Source organism: Ixodes scapularis, unplaced genomic scaffold, assembly GCF_016920785.2.
Source record: "Ixodes scapularis isolate PalLabHiFi unplaced genomic scaffold, ASM1692078v2 PGA_scaffold3__209_contigs__length_174095766, whole genome shotgun sequence".
NCBI classification, from domain to species: domain Eukaryota; kingdom Metazoa; phylum Arthropoda; class Arachnida; order Ixodida; family Ixodidae; genus Ixodes; species Ixodes scapularis.
This window is the reverse complement of record NW_024609868.1, coordinates 34,216,825-34,234,184: the sequence shown is the minus strand read 5'-3', so window position 1 is coordinate 34,234,184 and position 17,360 is coordinate 34,216,825. Positions and strand designations below refer to the sequence as shown.

General features: G+C 44.2%; 2 protein-coding genes across 2 annotated transcripts; one reads left to right on the top strand and one right to left on the bottom strand.

Annotated features, from left to right (window-relative positions):
• Positions 1-1,173: 1,173 nt before the first annotated feature.
• Positions 1,174-2,594, bottom strand: LOC8036638 (glycine-rich cell wall structural protein-like). Its single transcript, XM_040211289.3, has 3 exons — positions 2,508-2,594; positions 2,327-2,404; positions 1,174-1,785 (listed from the first exon to the last, which is right to left on the bottom strand). The coding sequence occupies exons 1-3, from the start codon at positions 2,592-2,594 to the stop codon at positions 1,174-1,176; spliced, it is 777 nt and encodes a 258-aa protein (XP_040067223.3).
• Positions 2,595-14,078: 11,484 nt separating this feature from the next.
• Positions 14,079-16,846, top strand: LOC8036639 (ctenidin-1-like). The gene is made up of 2 exons (XM_029975007.4): positions 14,079-14,093; positions 16,047-16,846. Exons 1-2 carry the CDS (start codon positions 14,079-14,081, stop codon positions 16,698-16,700), a joined length of 669 nt encoding a protein of 222 aa, XP_029830867.2. The 3' UTR covers positions 16,701-16,846.
• Positions 16,847-17,360: the final 514 nt, after the last annotated feature.

Genomic DNA, 17,360 nt, shown 5'->3' with positions numbered 1-17,360 from the left:
TTAGTCCCACTTCCTCAAGAAACTATTCTTTAAAACAAACATTCCATCCAGAGTTCTATTCGGTAATCTATCATAGGCAAATATTTCAGTTATATTTCGGTTCGTAACGTACATGTAATGCGAACCATCAGGTGACTGTTGCAAGCCTTGCTCCTAAGGTTGGTGGATGAGCACGTGGGCAGACATTTCTTCAAAAAATATTGAAACGTAGGATAGTAGGATTACCATTTTGTGCATGTGAACCTGTTCCAACACGTAGTGTTGTGAATAGCTGCGTAAACAAGTATTCCAAGCCGGCCCCTGCTGCTCGCTGCCTCTCCACCGCTTGACATGTATGTGACTGTATCGAGTTATAGTTGACTTCTATTTCATGCATGCCAGATACTTGAGACATCACCAACAGAATACTTTGGCATTGATGTTTGTTTATTTCTCAACACAACAACTTGGAGCGCATCCATAAAAGAAAGCGCTAAAACAGGAACGTAGCAGGAGTCGGCTCCGGTTCTCGTGAAATTCTGCAAATAAAGCAAAACACAGAAACACGTAAATGTAAAAACATAGCTAAGCGCTCGGCTCTTTCAATTTTTTTCATGTTTAGTGCGTAAATTAATGGTTTATTATGAAAGTTAGTGCTCTCTTTAAAGCATTAGGAGGCCAAGAAGTGACGTTAATAATTCAGCGTCTCTCCTAACCTAAGACTGAATATGCCACCCCGTAAACTAAGGACGTTGTAGTTGTATTTTTTTACTGACGGAAGATACATTAAGACTTGATTGTGACCGTTACCTCTGCGTAATCAGTGCAAAAGTCATTTTGTGCCTCTCCATAGATATTCACCCCTACTCAAAAGTAATAGCTCATATTTTTTATAGTCCATCAATCAAAGAAATTTCTCCCGGTTTTAACAGTGGTTGCTTGATGCGCTATACTTGTAATACCGCACACTGTTATTGAGTCGATATTTCTGGAGAGGTAGAAAGCTCGTAGACCGTATATGACACACTTGACAGTGATATATTTCTCTAAAACATTATACTTGCTGTCCAAGATATTGCGCCGTTGAGCCTATCGTGATGACTTAGACTACTGGTCAAGCAACTCGTTTTCAGTTCGTTTCGAACTTACAACTAATGTACACTCAAAGCGAGAGCCCATACAAGAAGCTCACCTTTAGTGGATGCCATAGCCAAGTCCGCCAACTCCGACTCCTCCGGCAGCGACCTTTCCAAAACCACTCTGTCCGTAGCCAGCCTGTCCGGCGGCTGCTCCACCGCTGAATCCGGAAGATCCCTGCTGTTGACCGGCTCCGAAGTTCTTGGCATCGCTGGCAGAGAAGCCGGTGTTGGAGTTGTAGCCAGACTGGTGGTTGTAGGACTGCACGTTCTTGGCGGCGCTTCCACCAGCGAAGGCTCCAGACCCCTGGGCGTGTCCAGCAGCTCCCTTCTTGAATCCAGCCTGGTTGGCTCCGGCGGATTGACCGTAGGCAGATCCGAATCCATGACCAAGACCAACGCCGCCGAGACCGACTCCGTGACCGAGACCCACACCGCCGAGACCAGCGCCGTAGCCGAGTCCTCCGGCACCAAGACCGGCTCCGTAACCGAGCCCTCCGGCACCGAGCCCGGCTCCGTAACCGAGTCCTCCGGCACCGAGTCCGCCTCCATAACCGAGTCCTCCGGCACCGAGACCGGCTCCCAGGACACCACCGCGTGCCTCCACCTTAGCCTCCTCGGCGAAGGTAGCGCAAGCTACGACGGCCAGGACGGCAATGGACAGGAACTGCTGGATATTCAGAAATTTCGGGAGGTTTGTTTGAGAACAAAAAGAGGTAAAAACACCAATCGGACAAAGTCCAAACTAGATTTAGTGGAAAAGATATAATAAAATCGTCATATGCTTTACGTTCCTTTATGCGTGTTCTCGCTGGCGGTGTAAATATAAAAAGTGGTACACGCAATAGAAGATTTAGTGTATCGGTTCATTACTTTCTTTCGAAAACCTTAGCTTATCTTCGAAAGTAGTCAAAAATGTTTCTTGATCTGTGATATTTTCTCTAGAGGAACTTTTTGCATCGTATTTTATGATTGGGATTGCCTATCTATTTTTAAATTGCGATATGTTTTTCTTGAGGAGTAAGGCTTATATGAAAGCAAGAGTTTTTGAGAAATACACTAGATTCTCAATTGTGACATAAGATACCCAGTACATTGATTCTAAATGATTTTAGCCATTGAAAACTAAATAATAGTAGTAAAATACACGATAATACGAGGCTTATTAACTCTTTGCCGGAAACTGTTACGATCCCAGCAAGACAACGAACCTTCATGTTGATTCTCAGGGGGTTGTCAACAGACTGGTGACCTCTGGAAGCTTGGGAGAACTTGGTTTCTTTGCAGATCTGTGGGCCTAATGGATGGGAGTCTCCGCTTATATACAATCTTACCCCTGAAAAAAAAAAAATCTAAACCAAGCGTGGCACGATGCTACGTTACGGTTTTTACCTGCAATAGAACCGCCATCAGCCAAACATAAACACTGCCTTTCCCTTTCTTTGGTCCCGCATGACGCTTCAGAGAGTACGTCGACATCCGGCTGACCTTGCACTGGAAGACGCGAAAGAGAGTTCCACAAAAAAAGGATGGGACTCCCCGGGTATTCGAACTCCTTTCCCAAAACAAGGGGGGAGAGAGGGAATGCCTTGTTTGGTTTGCTTTTTTGCTCTTTTCTGGGATGGTCATTACTGCCAGAACTTCCAACCACTTTCCGCTGGGAAGCCAACCCTTCCAGCCAGCATCTTCTCTGAACTTGACGTCGGAGAGGCTTCGATAGCCATCTGTTCCAGGTTTCCCTTTCTTTCCGCTTTTCTCCACGGTTCACGTTTGCTGTAATTTTTTGTACTTGTGTAGTTGGCTTTATTGCCGGTTACGTCCTACGGTTCACATTAGGGTAATAGACCAGGGGATGTAGCCCCTGACGCGTTTTAAAGAAATCGCATTGCTAAGTATAATTAACAATGTGACACAAATGTAATGAAATAAAAAAAAATTATCACCTGCCGCTCAAATTTGGAGCTGCTGCAAGAAGATATGATAATTACGTCCTTCTTACCCCGTCGTTTGTGAACACACGATGCACGAAAAGAAACTTTGTTTATGCAAGGTTCCAGCGTGCTTTCTAATGATTCTAATTACTGTCATAAATGCAGCTCATTAGCATCGCCTTTATTTGTGGAACTGTTTTATGGGCCTCAGTGGAAGAATAATAAAGATTGAGTAGTCTGCTTATACAGCCCAAATGTAGTCTGCCTCCACGGGTGACTGGTCAGGTATTAGGCTGCCTGAACGGCAAAGCAGTCGTCAGGTATTAGGTTGCCCGAATTTTGTCGGGTCTTGGAGTAGGCAGACGATGCGTATTTAAATTTAGACAGCAAGGTTGGGTAGGGCTCAGTTTAGTTGATAATTATAAGAATATCGAAAGGAATTTGTGTCTGTAATAAAATGTGGAGCACTGTTTTTTTAGGGAGTGAATTGTTTTTGTGTCTTTTCAGGTCACACAACTAAAACAAATCTAGTTGAAGAAATATTACCCTAAATTGTTTGATTTAATTGTATGTTTTTTTATAGAAAATAAATATATATTATTAGTATCATAGCTTTACTAGTACAACTCTAGTAGAAAAGGACACAAGAGACATCCATTTTTGAGTGCTTGTTCACTTCGCAAAACAGAATGCCCTGAATTTGTATACATTTTAGACATCTGTCAAATAAAAAAAATTGCTTACGACTATATTTTAAGCCAGTGTATTGTAATATGCTTTCAGTGTATGCAATTTGATTTTCAGGCTCGGTCAACGCGCGGAGCGCCCCGCTAAAACTCGAAGTACACTAAGCGAGAGTTAAAAATACTCATCCGTTGCTGGAAGCACTCACAATAAATATTCGAACACATACTTGAAGTGCATTTCGTTCCTGAATAAAGGTACAAAATTAGAATACTTTGAGTGCACTTCTTTTGCTAAAGGTTTCACATACATTTAACAGGACTGCTTTTTTTTTTTTTGCTTTATAAAACAAATACTCTACTTAAAGGCCGACATTGAACCTCGTTGTTTTGCCGGGAAGATAATCCTATTAGCGCGCCCCCTTTCCTAAGCTGCAAGGGGAGCCAACTTGGGGAAAGGTAAAATGGGGGGAGGATATAGTAAAGGAGAAAGCGAGCAAAAGTGGAAATCGCAAAATGTACGTCGACCTTTCGCTCAGATAAGGATAGAATAATTATTTAATTCATTAGGAATCTTTCTGAGGATAAGCAGAAGCATGTCCCTATCCGCTGGTGATAAAGCACGTTTATTTCCAAGACGTTTCCTTTGATTCTAGATTTTTCGCGAAAGAAGATATTGAACCTTTTAGCGGATGGTATGATTTTTGGGGATAAATAATCAGGTGATGAAGTGATGAAATTCAGGTTTGTTTATGTTCTGCCGAAATAGCGTTACTCTTATAATCGTCGTTGTTTCCTCAAAGAGATCAAACACTGCGTGCCATGGCCAAATGTAAACTCCAATAGAAAAGTTTGAAGTTTTCTCTAATAAAAATCACCTGCGTTTCTAATTCAGTTTCTTTACATGTGTGGACATAGCTACCATAGTTTAGTTTTTCGCGTATCAAGTTCAAAAGCAGTATGCGTTTGAGTTTAAACGCATACTGCGTTCAAGTTCAAACCCAGTTACATAGAAAAGCGAATGCGAATGCTTTCTTTGTGATGCTGGACTCTTGATTAGACTGCAGCATAATTCTCACCTTAATACCACCGCTTGCAACCCAATAAGACTATATCTTTATTTTAGGCCCTCTCTAATCAATTCGGGCGAATTTGAAGTTTTATAAAGTTTATAATAATAATCAGAAAAAAATATCTATTCGCAACCAACGTGTGTTACGACTGAGCTGCCTTCCTTGGCGGACAACTGCGCAAGCCGTACCAGTTATGCCAGATAAGCAATGGCTGCCTTTTTCGAAACATTGTTGAACCAGGATTAGAGGAGAAACCCCGAGGACATTCCCACGCCGAGCAACCACGCCAAATAATCGACCTTCGCAAGCACCAGCGCGAACCGGGCAGGCGAGACGTGGAAGCGGTTGACTTCCTGCGTTTCCGCTACATTTTGTCTTTGTTCGAGGTAAAAAGGAAACAAGCTCAATTCAAGAGCCGGCCGCTGAGGAAGCGGGTTTTCCTCCCGACGCATTTCGACGGGAAGCGAGCTGGGTACGTCTCTTCTAACGACGTCGAGGAAACCTGGCGCTCGTTTTCCGACCAAGTTTGAAACGAACGAACGACGAGCATGCAGGTACTAGCGTTGAATTCCACCAACCGTTCTCGCCGGTCAAAGCGTGCGTGCGACAGGACCACGGGACGAAACTCCGCGAATTCCTTCTCGCGGACTCACGCACGGTTTGCGTACCAGGAGGACGCGAGGGGGGATTCCCTCGCCGATCGAGTTTGGGGCGAGTCACTCATGAACGCATTTCTGTTTGCTAATAAAGACGACCTTGCACTCCAAGCAGGAAATGACTGGAAACGCCGGCTAATAAGCCGAGTTTAGCCAACCGTAAAGTTTTTTGTGTGTTTTCCTATAGGCCTGCGGGGGAGGTTTTATGGGTTTATGATGGGATGGGTGCTGGCTATAAAATGCTTGCTAAAAAATGCATGTTTACGACATATTAAACGTGGCATAGTCTTTTACTGGGAGCAGGTGAAACATTTTAGAGACTAAATTTCCATGAATTCTTTCTTTATTTGTTTCATTTTTGGTCGTTCTACACGGCTACGGGTTCAGTGGTAGCATGTAGAAGGTGATGATAGAACATGGATCTATATGTAAATTGTTGTTTCTCGCTTAAATGCTTCATTAAGGACCTATTTCTGTGTGTGTGTGAGTGTGTGTGTGTGTGCGCGCGCGTGCGTGCGTGCGTGTGTGTGTGTGTGCATTTCAAGAACACTTGAAGTTGTACGTCGAGGGAGTTGGGAGAGCATTTTCAATGCCACATAATTAGTGAAAAAGTTTATTTGAGTAATTCATGTAGAGTTTGGAGCGACAGCCTTCTAGTTCGGACGACTTACTGATTCCTGGTTAGGCTTGTTGCCCTTTATTGGCACTCTGACTGCACGTACGCAGCCTAGACTCATGTTCTAACAAAAAAAAAATGACGGAGCCATTTAAGCTTGTCCGAGGGGGGACCCAAAAGAAACCGAACTAATTCTTTTTTAAGCAGAGCTTTGGCAGTACCGCGTTTTGCCGCCAGGAGTTGATAGAGCGAACATTGCTGAGTCATTAGGCCTAATTCCGTCCTCGAAGAAGGTTAGGACTAGTTGCGGCTGGGTTTATAGTGACAAGTGTTTCGTGTGGGCGTCGTTTTTGCAATGTCTGATTTCTGTGAACAGCGTGCGGCGGTTAAATTCTGTTTTTTGCTCGGAAAAAGTGGAACAGAAACTATTGAACTCTTAAAAACGGCGTACAAGGACGATTCCATGGGGAAAACTCAAGTGTTTGAGTGGTTTTCCCGTTTCAAGAATGGCGACATGTCAATTGATGACAAACCTCGTTCTGGTCGTCCTTCCACGGCACAAACACATAAAAACGTTGAAACAATTCGTGCAATTATCAACGAAGATTGACGACGGACCATTGACGAAATTGTGGAGCTGTCGGGAGTGAGTTGGAGTTCATTGCAGCGAATTCTCACAGAAGATTTGGGAATGAAAAGGGTGGCTGCCAAATTCGTGCCACGACTGCTGACTGCTGAACAAAAGCAAGGTCGCGTGGAAGCATGCTGTGCTTTGAAAGAAGAGTCCCGAAGTGACCCAAACTTTTTGTCAAAAGTTATTACAGGTGACGAAACTTGGTGCTATGATTAGGATCCTGAATCAATGCAACAATCAAGCCAGAGGAAGACTTCAGGTTCGCCTCGCCCCAAGAAAGCTCGTCAGGTGAAATCAAACATCAAAACAATGCTGATTAGTTTTTTTCGATGTGAAAGGAGTCGTCCATTCAGAGTTTGTTCCGCAGGGTCAGACAGTTAACTAGGCTTTCTACTTGGAGGTTTTGAAAAGATTGCGCAACAGTGTGCGGCGGAAGCGGCCTGATTAGTGGAAGTCGGGTGACTGGTTTCTCCATCATGACAATGCCCCGGCTCACACTGCCTTGTCTGTACGACAATTCTTGACCAAAAATGGTATGACCCCTGTTCCTCACCCCCCATACTCACCCGACCTTGCCCCGTGCGACTTTTTTTTGTTTCCTAGAATGAAAAGAGAAATGAGAGGAAAGCGTTTTGCTGACGTTGCTGAGGTGAAGAAAAAAACGACGGAGGCGCTGTCAAGCATCACAAAAGATGAATTTAGACAATGTTTCGACACATGGATTAAAAAATTAGACAAGTGTATTAGTGCAAGTGGACAGTACTTTGAAGGAGATTGAACGTTTGTACTTGAAATGGGAATAAATAAGTGCAAAAAAAGTTAGTCCGGCTTCTTTTGGGTCCCCCCTCGTATTGTTGGCAGTAGAACGCAGATAGTGTGAAGTCACACTCTACACCAATTCAGAAGCTGGTCAGCAGTTTCCGTTCAGCTGGTTTTACTTTTTTTTTCTACCTCGCGATGTAACAACGCAGGCAATTCTTTTTTTAGTTTTAAAGGTGTTATCAGCCCCGTCAGTTGCAGACCTCCTTTCCGTAGATTGCAGAGATTGGCTTCCCCAAGCGCTTTGCGGCAGAGCAGATGCTCCAGATTTCTTAGAGTATGTGTTCGGTATAGACCTTTCCATCGCTTATCGCCCAGGCGAAAAATGTCGAGTCACTGGACTGTTACGCAGGCGCGGCGTACGATTTTTTCGCAAGAGGCGCTATTGCACATGCTCAGAAGGTGTTTAACAGTCCAGTAAGAAAAGATGGCAGCTCGCAGAAGGCGTTTGTTGGAAAGGTCTATACCAGCGCAGTCTGACTCACAATTACTTTTCGGCTTTGTTATTCGCTTTTACTATGGACTTTATTACAATGATTTGTTATATCAGCGTGTCATGTGGGGAGTGAAACGCACCTCGCTTTTGTGGTCCCTGATAGCTTAATAAAAAAAAAAACGGCGCGTGGCGACTCCCGAACATCCATTATCGCTTTACAGCCAATCAAATTGCGACATTAGCTGATAAGAGCACCGAACAACCAATCACGAGGCGATACGCGTGAGCGTAATAATTAGCCATACCCTGGAGTTTGGTAAGCGCTCAGTGACTAAATAATGGAACTGAATATGCCGTGCCTTTCAGAACCGTCTAAGCGCGAGCAGGGGTAACGGACACTACGAACATTATTCAGATAAAAAAACAAAAAAAAAAAACATTTTATTGCTAAAGTTACGCGAATCTAAATCGACAAATCATTAACAAAAAGTTAACTAGCAGTTTGAGAAAAACTCATCTGGTCATTTCTTTCTTTTATGCAAAAGTATAGCTCACTCCCCACGCGTTTTTGAATAATGCATATTTTTTTTTCTGTTGGAAGAGTGAGCACACGCGCCTTGCTTATCACCTAATGTGTCACATACTTTTTTTTTTCTCTTCAGCTCTGCACACGCTGGGGAAGAAACAATTGGGGCATGGTGCCAGGTGTTTTAGCTCCATGTTTTTACATTTTCCGGACATTGTTCTTACGCACTTATTCATATTCTCGCCGCCTGCATTTCTAACTCGTGTCGGGAATTCTAAACAGCGGCGCTCTACCCTTGAAGTTACTTTCTCTTGTGTGATATGAATGGGCGAAATAAAGCGGAGTAGGATATGGAAACACTTTCGGGATAGAAACGGCAAAACGACGATGGTGAGGATCAGCGTAATCGGGAAAGTGTCTTGTACCTAGAATTGTACTTATTTTCTTTTGACGTATATAAACTTGCATTGCACGGCGACAGAAAGATTTCTTACGCAACTTAAACTGATGAACTGGGAACAACACTGATACGCATGCCGGGAACTCTGTTCAGAGATAAGCAAAGCTCTTGTAGTAGTTCTACAATAACAAGGGCGTTAATATGTCTATGGAAATTAAATTTCGACAGACTGCTGGTCTGAGTTTGCTTCGTATGTTTAGGAGTACAAATTTTCCGTGTTTTAGAGAAACACTCTCTTCTTTTTTTTTTATTTTGTGTGTGTGTGAATTACCATCAAAAGCACAATTACGATTAAAATATAATGCATCGCAAATGTTGCGTTTCGCGGGGCATCATTCACATAATACAATTGTCTTCAGAAAGCGTACCAGTGACATGCGTGAGTGGTAGGAAAATGACAGAGCCCGGTTATTTGACAATGCTTAAAAGCTTCAGAACAAGATTGTGTAATTTCTTTTAGAAAGCCGCCTGGCTCGGCGTTACATTTATAATGACATATTTCCTGTTCGTGACGTAGTCGAGAAGTGACACGTGTTATTCGCTGGGGATTACAAAAGCAAAATAGCACGCACTAACAGCGTTCTGTCGTTGGCGACAAAATAAAAAGTAAATATCTAAAGAAACAAAAACAAAAATTCAAGACAAAGTAACCTTGAACCATCAAAGGCGCTATGTCATCAGAAAAAAAAAAAAAAAAAAAAACCGCGAACGTAAGTGGAAAAGAAAATCACTTGAAGTCGAGTTGTTTTTCTCGTGTTACACAAATTCCTTCGTATTTTCTGTCATAATGATTCACAGGAAGTAAAACTTAAAAAAAAGCAACGGGGTCACAAATCATCATGCCACGCCACACAATTCAATTATGTACACAATTGCTGCGCTTCCGAGTATTCGAAGAAACGGAGACATGAGGCGTTGCTTGCTCTTTCTCCCCGCATGCATAGGTCATCTGGGCTTCGAGACGACCGTTTCTCAGGTTTTCCGCAGAGCCGTTGCGTCACGGATTGTGGAAAATCTTTTTTCTTATTTATTTTTTTTTTATTTTTTTGTTTTTTTATTTTTTTTGCTTTTTGAAAGAACCAACCGGTTCGAACCGTCTTGAGAGTCCAGGCACGGGCCGCACAGAAACAAAATCACCACAATTGCAGTCGTCGCTTCGCTTGGGAAAGACGAAGTGCACCAAAGTTGCCTTTTCCCGCTTGAACGCTAGAAGGTGTTGTACCAAGTTCAACTCAGATAAGCTTTAAAACACGGCTGTGGCATTTTAGATGACCGAGTAGAGCAGAGTTTCCTCTAGCCACATTAGCCACGCGAAAGTGCGATGCAAGAGCGAAGCTGCGCCGTGAACAGTACCGCCATACATATATATATATATATAAGGTGTCAATCTGTTCCAAGCGGACATTCTTCTGTAAAACGGGCCGATAAATCGGCGTCTGCACGAAGTAAGGTTAAACTTTCAGCGGTTACGCACTGAGCCGGTCAGCTCTACCATGTAGAATTTCAAGGCTTAGTTCTCTTCCTATAAAAAGTGAGAGCAAAATACTCACCAAAGTCAAGGCTGGACGCGTTCGCAGACGACCTAGTTACCGACGCTATTTACTTGTGGCGCCATGTCCCAACAAATGCAGCGAGCAGACGACACACTCCGTTATCTGCTCGCCGCGCCTATCGGGAGATGGCGCCACCAGGAATAGCGTTGCTAACTGGGTCGTCTGCAAACGCGTCCACCCTTGACTTAGTCAAGTTTTTTTTTTTTTTTGCTCTAATTTTTTACTAGAAGAGAACTTTGCCTCAAAATTTCACACTGTAAAACTGGCCTGCTCAGTGCGAATTTCGGTGAAAGTTTGAGCTTTCTACGCGCAGACGTCAGTTTTTTCCGGCTCGTTTTACAGCGGAATGTCCACATGGGACACATTAAACGTATACGCACTGACGACCCAAGAAACACCGAGTGTGGTTCGGTACCTTCCTAGTCCCGGCTTCGTGATTTTGTTCTGCGTTTTTATCCACCAATGCAGCAATCTGATTGGGGCAGTAGCTATATTTAACTTGCTGACGAGCTTCTTAAGTTTGTGGACAACCTTGGTTGCCCACAAGCTGTAAGTGACTGACTGATAGCTCGAGAATAATGGCCAGCGGCTAATAACGAGCGAATTTCTGACTCAGTGATGTATCTGTGCGTGTGTGTGTGTGTGTGTGTGTGCGCGCGCGCGTTCTTATCGATTGGTTCTGTGATGTCAGTGACCGCGCAGTCATAAGAAGAAAACCAAGGTAGACCGTGCTCTTTCGCCCTTAAGATTTTGGTGACCACAGTGACGTTGTAAGAAAGAGCGCGCTCATGCTAGAGGAGGAGGAAGAAAAATAATTTAACACTCTAAAAAACGTTTGTGCGTGAACTTTCACGCACAACACTCGGAGAGCCAATCAGCGCAACTTACAGAGCGAGCTCAGCAAATGACGATGCCGAAACATATGTTTAGGTCAAAAAACACAGCCTGAGTTGTGACATTAAGCAATGCAAAACGTCACGCTTGCATTGCGTAATGTCAAAAGTCAGTCTGCGTTTTTTGGGCTAAACTGATGTTTTGGCTTCGTCATTCGCTGAGCCGCCTTCGTAAGTTGCGCTTATTGGTTCTCAGAGTGTTGTGCGTGAAAGTAGACGCACAGAATTTTTTTATAGTGAAGGATAAATGATCGTTGTCTTGTTTATTATTACTCAGTTTGTTCGTGGCATGCTATTTGCTACAACGTCAAATCCGATTAGCCAAGCTTCTAGAAAACCAGGAGGTCAAGAACATAGTGGTTCAAAATGCTATCTGTATTGAGGATTTCCGCACTTCGTTTCAAAACAGCAAAACAAAATTAAAGGACCAAAAAGTTATGCGATCGTGTCATAAGCTGAAAACGTTAGGTGTAGGGTAGCGATTGGCTCCTCGTGAGCATAAAAGCCAAATATATTGGCGAGCATGTGTTGCAACGCAGTTCGCTCCTAAAAATAAAGATGAGCAGGGTAAACGTCCTGAGTTCAGCCAATGCTGTATAATCAAATGAAGCCCTCTTACGTTCATTTAACAGGCCAATAAAGTTAACCGCAATATGCGCTGGGGGGCTGACTCGAGATCTGCTTCGACGTATTTTTTTACGCCAATAAAATCATGTAGCCTCTGTCGTCAGCCGTTTGGACTTCAGCCGTTAGAACAGAAGATTTACTCGTTCGTTTTTCTTAGAACATAATGGTAAAAATACCTGACTTTCCAGTAGGGCTGGGGGTGGGTAAAAAATATTTAACCCGATTAATCGCCACTTTTTAATCGATTATTCATGAACTAATTGGTCTCGTTCATTTCCATGCATTATATTTCTTTTAAAGTCAAAATTGCAACATGATAAAACAGCGCAAAGAACACGGAAGAAGGAAAAATGACAGGTAGAACGAAAGAGCACTGTTTTGTCATGTTGAAGTACAAACTAGCTCAAATCACTTACTACAACTCAAAACTACTTTTTTTCTTTTTTGCTGCTTTTGTTGAATTTGTGATAAACGGCGCAATGTACAATTTTGATTATGAATCGATATCGATTTGTAGCTGAGAACAGTTCAAAGATACTCACACTCACATGTGCTGCAAAAACTCACATTTAAATTTATTGATATCCTCTGGCAAGAGCGACCTCTTTTGATTGTTTACAATAGTCTGCTTCTTTAAATGGACAGACGCACGGCGTTGAAGTAGCCGGGACACGTGTAACATTCTGCACTTGTCACGAGTTCCAAATCTTGCCTTTACAGTTTACTCTAGGATATAATTTATCCTAAAATTGGTTCATGGTTCATGCAGGTTTTCTCGTCATGGTGTGCGTGGTAAAAGCGCTTAACTTTTACTATCTTTCGTTTCGTAAAAAGTTTACCGATTTACCGGTTGACAAAAAATAATCGCAATTGAGGCATTAATTGATTAACCGGTAGGTTAAGCGATCGATAGCCCATAACTTCTTTCTATGTAAGGTTTCGCTCATGGAATGGAGTTTCACCGCAACTGCTATGATATAGAAACGTTGGTTTTGCCTGCATATTTTGCAGGAAGAGAACAAAAAACGCAAGTAAGAGGCGTGAACCGAACACTCTGTTTCATTAATTTTATGAAGAAAACAAAACGATTAGTTGTTTAGGCACGACATGTTAAACAATCATACAGTCTTCTAAATATGTCGTTGAGTGTATTCATTTTTCTTGTTACAATCTCTTGCGAAAATGTTATAATGAGAAAACAGCTGAAAGCGCATTAGAAGAGGCACGAAAAAGTAATCTTGATAGCAACATGGTAATATCTATTCATAAACGAACTAAATGCAAAGTCCACGTTTTTTTCTGAAAGCTTGAACTAACTGAATGTGTCCAGGTGTGCAATGGACACTAGCCTTCGCCCTGAAGTGGCTACGAGAAAGCTGAGCCGCTTGCTAACCAGGTGAGGGCGCTCGAAGGAAAACGCCAAGGTCTTTTACTCAATCTCTAGCTTCTCCCGGTAATGTCGTCAAGGGCTGCATTTCGCCTCATCACAAAAATGAAAACGTCGCACATTCCAAGAACAGTTTGTTTCCTCCATGGCGCTTCATCGGCGCGCATACTAAGACACGGATGACGTCGCGGCTGCGACGTAATCCGGTACGTTTACCGAACGGCGACGTCGTAGTTTCGATTTCGACACGTGCCTGTGCCTCTCCTTGGCTAGACATCGCCTCGGGACAGCTCCGACCTCAGGTTGCATACGGCCAGATGACGACGCGACGGACGGGCTCTACCGCACGTGTAAGAAACTCGTTAAGAATCTACCCTTCAGACACGCGGGCATCCGATTGGCGGATGGCCACAAAGGAGAGATCAAGTTGCGCAAGTCAACCGTGAAAACCCGGAGACATCATTGGAGAGCCGAGGTCTCGCCCCTTCCAAAGACCGGTTCGCCGCATTAAAAACGACGAACTGAGACCGGCCACCAGTCCTGTCGCTTCGGGGAACCTTGGTTTTACTCGGTGTCTTTGTTGCTTGCCGGTTAGCCAACGGAAGCTCTGCTGCTGCTGCTGCTGCTGTGACTGTTTTTGGTAACCAACCCAGTGGGCAACAAACAAAAATGGCCAGCAAACTGGTGAGTCCCCGGGACCGTCTTCAGCAGTGGACGGGGGGGAGGGGGAAACCTTGCGATTGTTGTCTTGGACGGGTTACTGATCTTCTGGGTCGTTTTAGGGCGCGATACCTCCGCGTCCTTCTTCTCCTTCTCCGTCGACGCGTCTTCTTGTGTCCTGGACGGGCCAGACTGCTCTCGGTAATGGGACGGGCCCTACAGAGCTGGTTCTAGAGCATTATCGGGAGCCCCCCCGAAGGGTTGCCCCGGATTCTCCGAAATGGCGACGGAGAGGGTGATCGTGACTTTGGGCATTAAGCGGTCAACAACGCCTCGCCTCGCGATCGGGGAATCGTCCCCGAAGACGACTGCGGCGCTGGGAACCCGCGCCAAAAAAGATTAACGACGCGAGGACGTGTTGGAAGGGTGGCTGTAGATTTGGGGGAATCTGCTTTCTGTGTCTGTGTGTCTGTGGATGCACGAACACATATGCGCGCGCGGCTCTGACTTGTTCTTTGTCACTGCGTTGTAGGAATGTGCGCGACGTCGAAAGGACCCCTCATGCATATGAATGCCGCGCTTTGCCCTTCTGCTAATGGGAGGGTTCAAATTGGTGCGTTGCTGGGGGAGGGGGGGGGGGGGGGGGGTTCGCATCGCATCGCGCTCCAGGGGACGAGGTCTCGAGAAAACAGGACAAAATAGCAGTGAGACTATACGGAGAAGATACTATCGGCGGAGGCTTGTTATGCGCCAATCTGAGGCGCCACTGTCCTAATGTAAGCCGGCAGTGGAGGTACACAAAACTAGGAGCGAAAAAGGGTTCGGGATAAATAAAACGGGAAAGTTTACAGGAAAAATAAATAAAAACTGAAGCTTGTTTGTCAGGCCAATTGGTCTGACAGGGCTGATGTTCGCTTCTTCGTGGGAGTTTTAGGAGAGTTGTAGGGGTGTCGGACAGTGGACCGAACTGTCGGTTTGACAGATGGCCTACTTGGCTTTGTGGAATATACATCCGCTTTAATCGTCGTTCCTACAGATTAGCATATCTACGTGTCGGGTATTGAGAGTAGAAGTTGGAGAACCGTAGGTTTTATTATATTTGTTTTTCTGAACATTGAATGATATAGGATTAGCTCACGGTAATTCTTTCAATGTTTTCTATTGATAATGAACAGACAGCAAGGTTCTCTTTCATGATGTAGATAGACATTAGTGGCAAAAAGCTACCTCTTTTTTTATTTTTTTTTATTTTCTGTGGGCTTGGGTTTTACGCTTGCGATTATGTCGTTTCTTACTTTCAGTTTTCTTACCACCATGATACACGACTACTCAATCATACCTTATATTCTATTTAGGGTTTAGCGTCTTCATTATTGTTTTTCGCACTAGCCATGTTCGTTAAAAAAAAAACTCGCATCATTTCGTATTTTTTTCCCGCATAGCCACTTTACTGTTTTAGTTCCTCATTTCCTTATCAATTTGAGACCAGTCATACGCTTCCATCACGCTAGTGTTTTGAATTACCCTGTTATCTCCAGTCGGAGATTGCTCTTACGTGTTAAAAGTCTGAAGTTAACCAAAATAAAATTTTCAAGCGGCACAGAAACGTAGGTTACCAAACACTGTATGCTATCGTTTTTTTTGTTTTTTTTGGCACGTAACATTACGTTTTCAGCGTCGTCTCTAACTTGAATCCGACAGGCAGATTACTTATTTGGTAAACCATGGTACAGATTGTATTTTACTAAATATAAAAGAACCAGGTGTTTTTCTACACAATGGGAAGGATCGATTTTTATGGTAAAGGGGGAAAAATAAGAGCCGTTTGCCCATGGAGTATGCTAGTGTTTCTTCCCTATGACTACACAGACGCTGAAGTAGTTCAATGCTTAACAAGTGTCACGATTTCACGTTCATTGCACAATATTCGCACATATTCACAAATTGTGTCCTTTTTTTTTCTCCTTTTATCTTTAGTCCCTCCTCGTAGTGGTGCTAGCCCTGACAGCGTGCCTCGCCTTTGCCGAAGAAAAGAAACCAGCAGCTGCCGCTCCCGCCGCTGCAGGCCCCAAAGGTGACGAAGGCGCCGCTGAAGGCGAGGAAGGCGTCGAGGGACGCGGTCTTATCAGGAAACTCGTGGGCCACATTAAGGGCCACCACCGCAATAAGCACGGACACGGAGGAGGCATCGGCGGCGGATACGGCGGTGGCTACGGAGGAGGCTACGGCGGAGGCTACGGCGGAGGCTACGGCGGAGGCTACGGAGGCGGACACGGCGGTGGCGGTCACATCGGCGGTGGACACGGAGGATTCAAGGGGCCCATTGGCGGAGGACCTGGAATCGGCCTGGGTGGACAGCACTACGCTCAGGGGTCCAGCCAGGGCTCTTTCAACCAGGGAGCCGAGGGCTTCAAGCAGGGCAGCGGAGGCTACCAAGGTGGAGAGAACTTCCAGAAAGTAAAGGGATTCAGACAGACCGAGGGCTTCAAGACTGTCGAGGGATTTGACGAGACCAACTTCAACCGCTACGGCGCCGGCCAGGGAGGCTTCAGCAGCGGGTTCAAGCAAAACGCCGGAGGGCAGTTCAGCCAGCAAGGCTCGCAGGGCGGCAGCTACGGTAGAAGGCGCTAAGCTACATTTTTTTTTTTTTTTTGGTTTATGCAGGAGTTCTTTGGAATGATCGATGCGAGGATATTCGAACGAGAAATGTTTTGAGACGACCGAGTTGTATATACGAAGCAGTGTGACGAATGTTGAATAAAGTGATATTTATTGAATGATTTACGTCGAATCGCCTATTTGTTGGGGGTTGAAATGTAATCTGACTCCGAATCCAACTAGCGACTGAATATTTATATCAAGGTCATTGGAACACCGAGAGCTTCAATAGCAATACTTTTAGTTGTATTTTAATCCTACGAATATAGTCGGGAGACGCAGCATGTGCAGCGAGTTTGAAGCATCGCTGAGAGTTTGCTTAGGAGCTTTTCCAAGCTCTGCTTTCATAAGCTTTGCGAGTTTGCCTATCAGCTTTTGCAAGTTCTGATTTTATGAGCTTTGTGGGTTTGCATACGAGAATTTGCAAGCTCTGCTTTCATGAGCTTGGCAAACTTGTTTATGATCTTTATGAGTTTGCTCATGAGTTTTTTTAGTTTGCCTGCTTATGAGCTTTTACAAGCTCTCCTTTATGAACTTTATGAGTTTGCGTACAAGCTTTTACAGGTTTTGTTTTAATGAGGTTTACGTGTTTGCTTATGCGTTTCATTACCTTTTGCGAGGCACAGTGTGCAT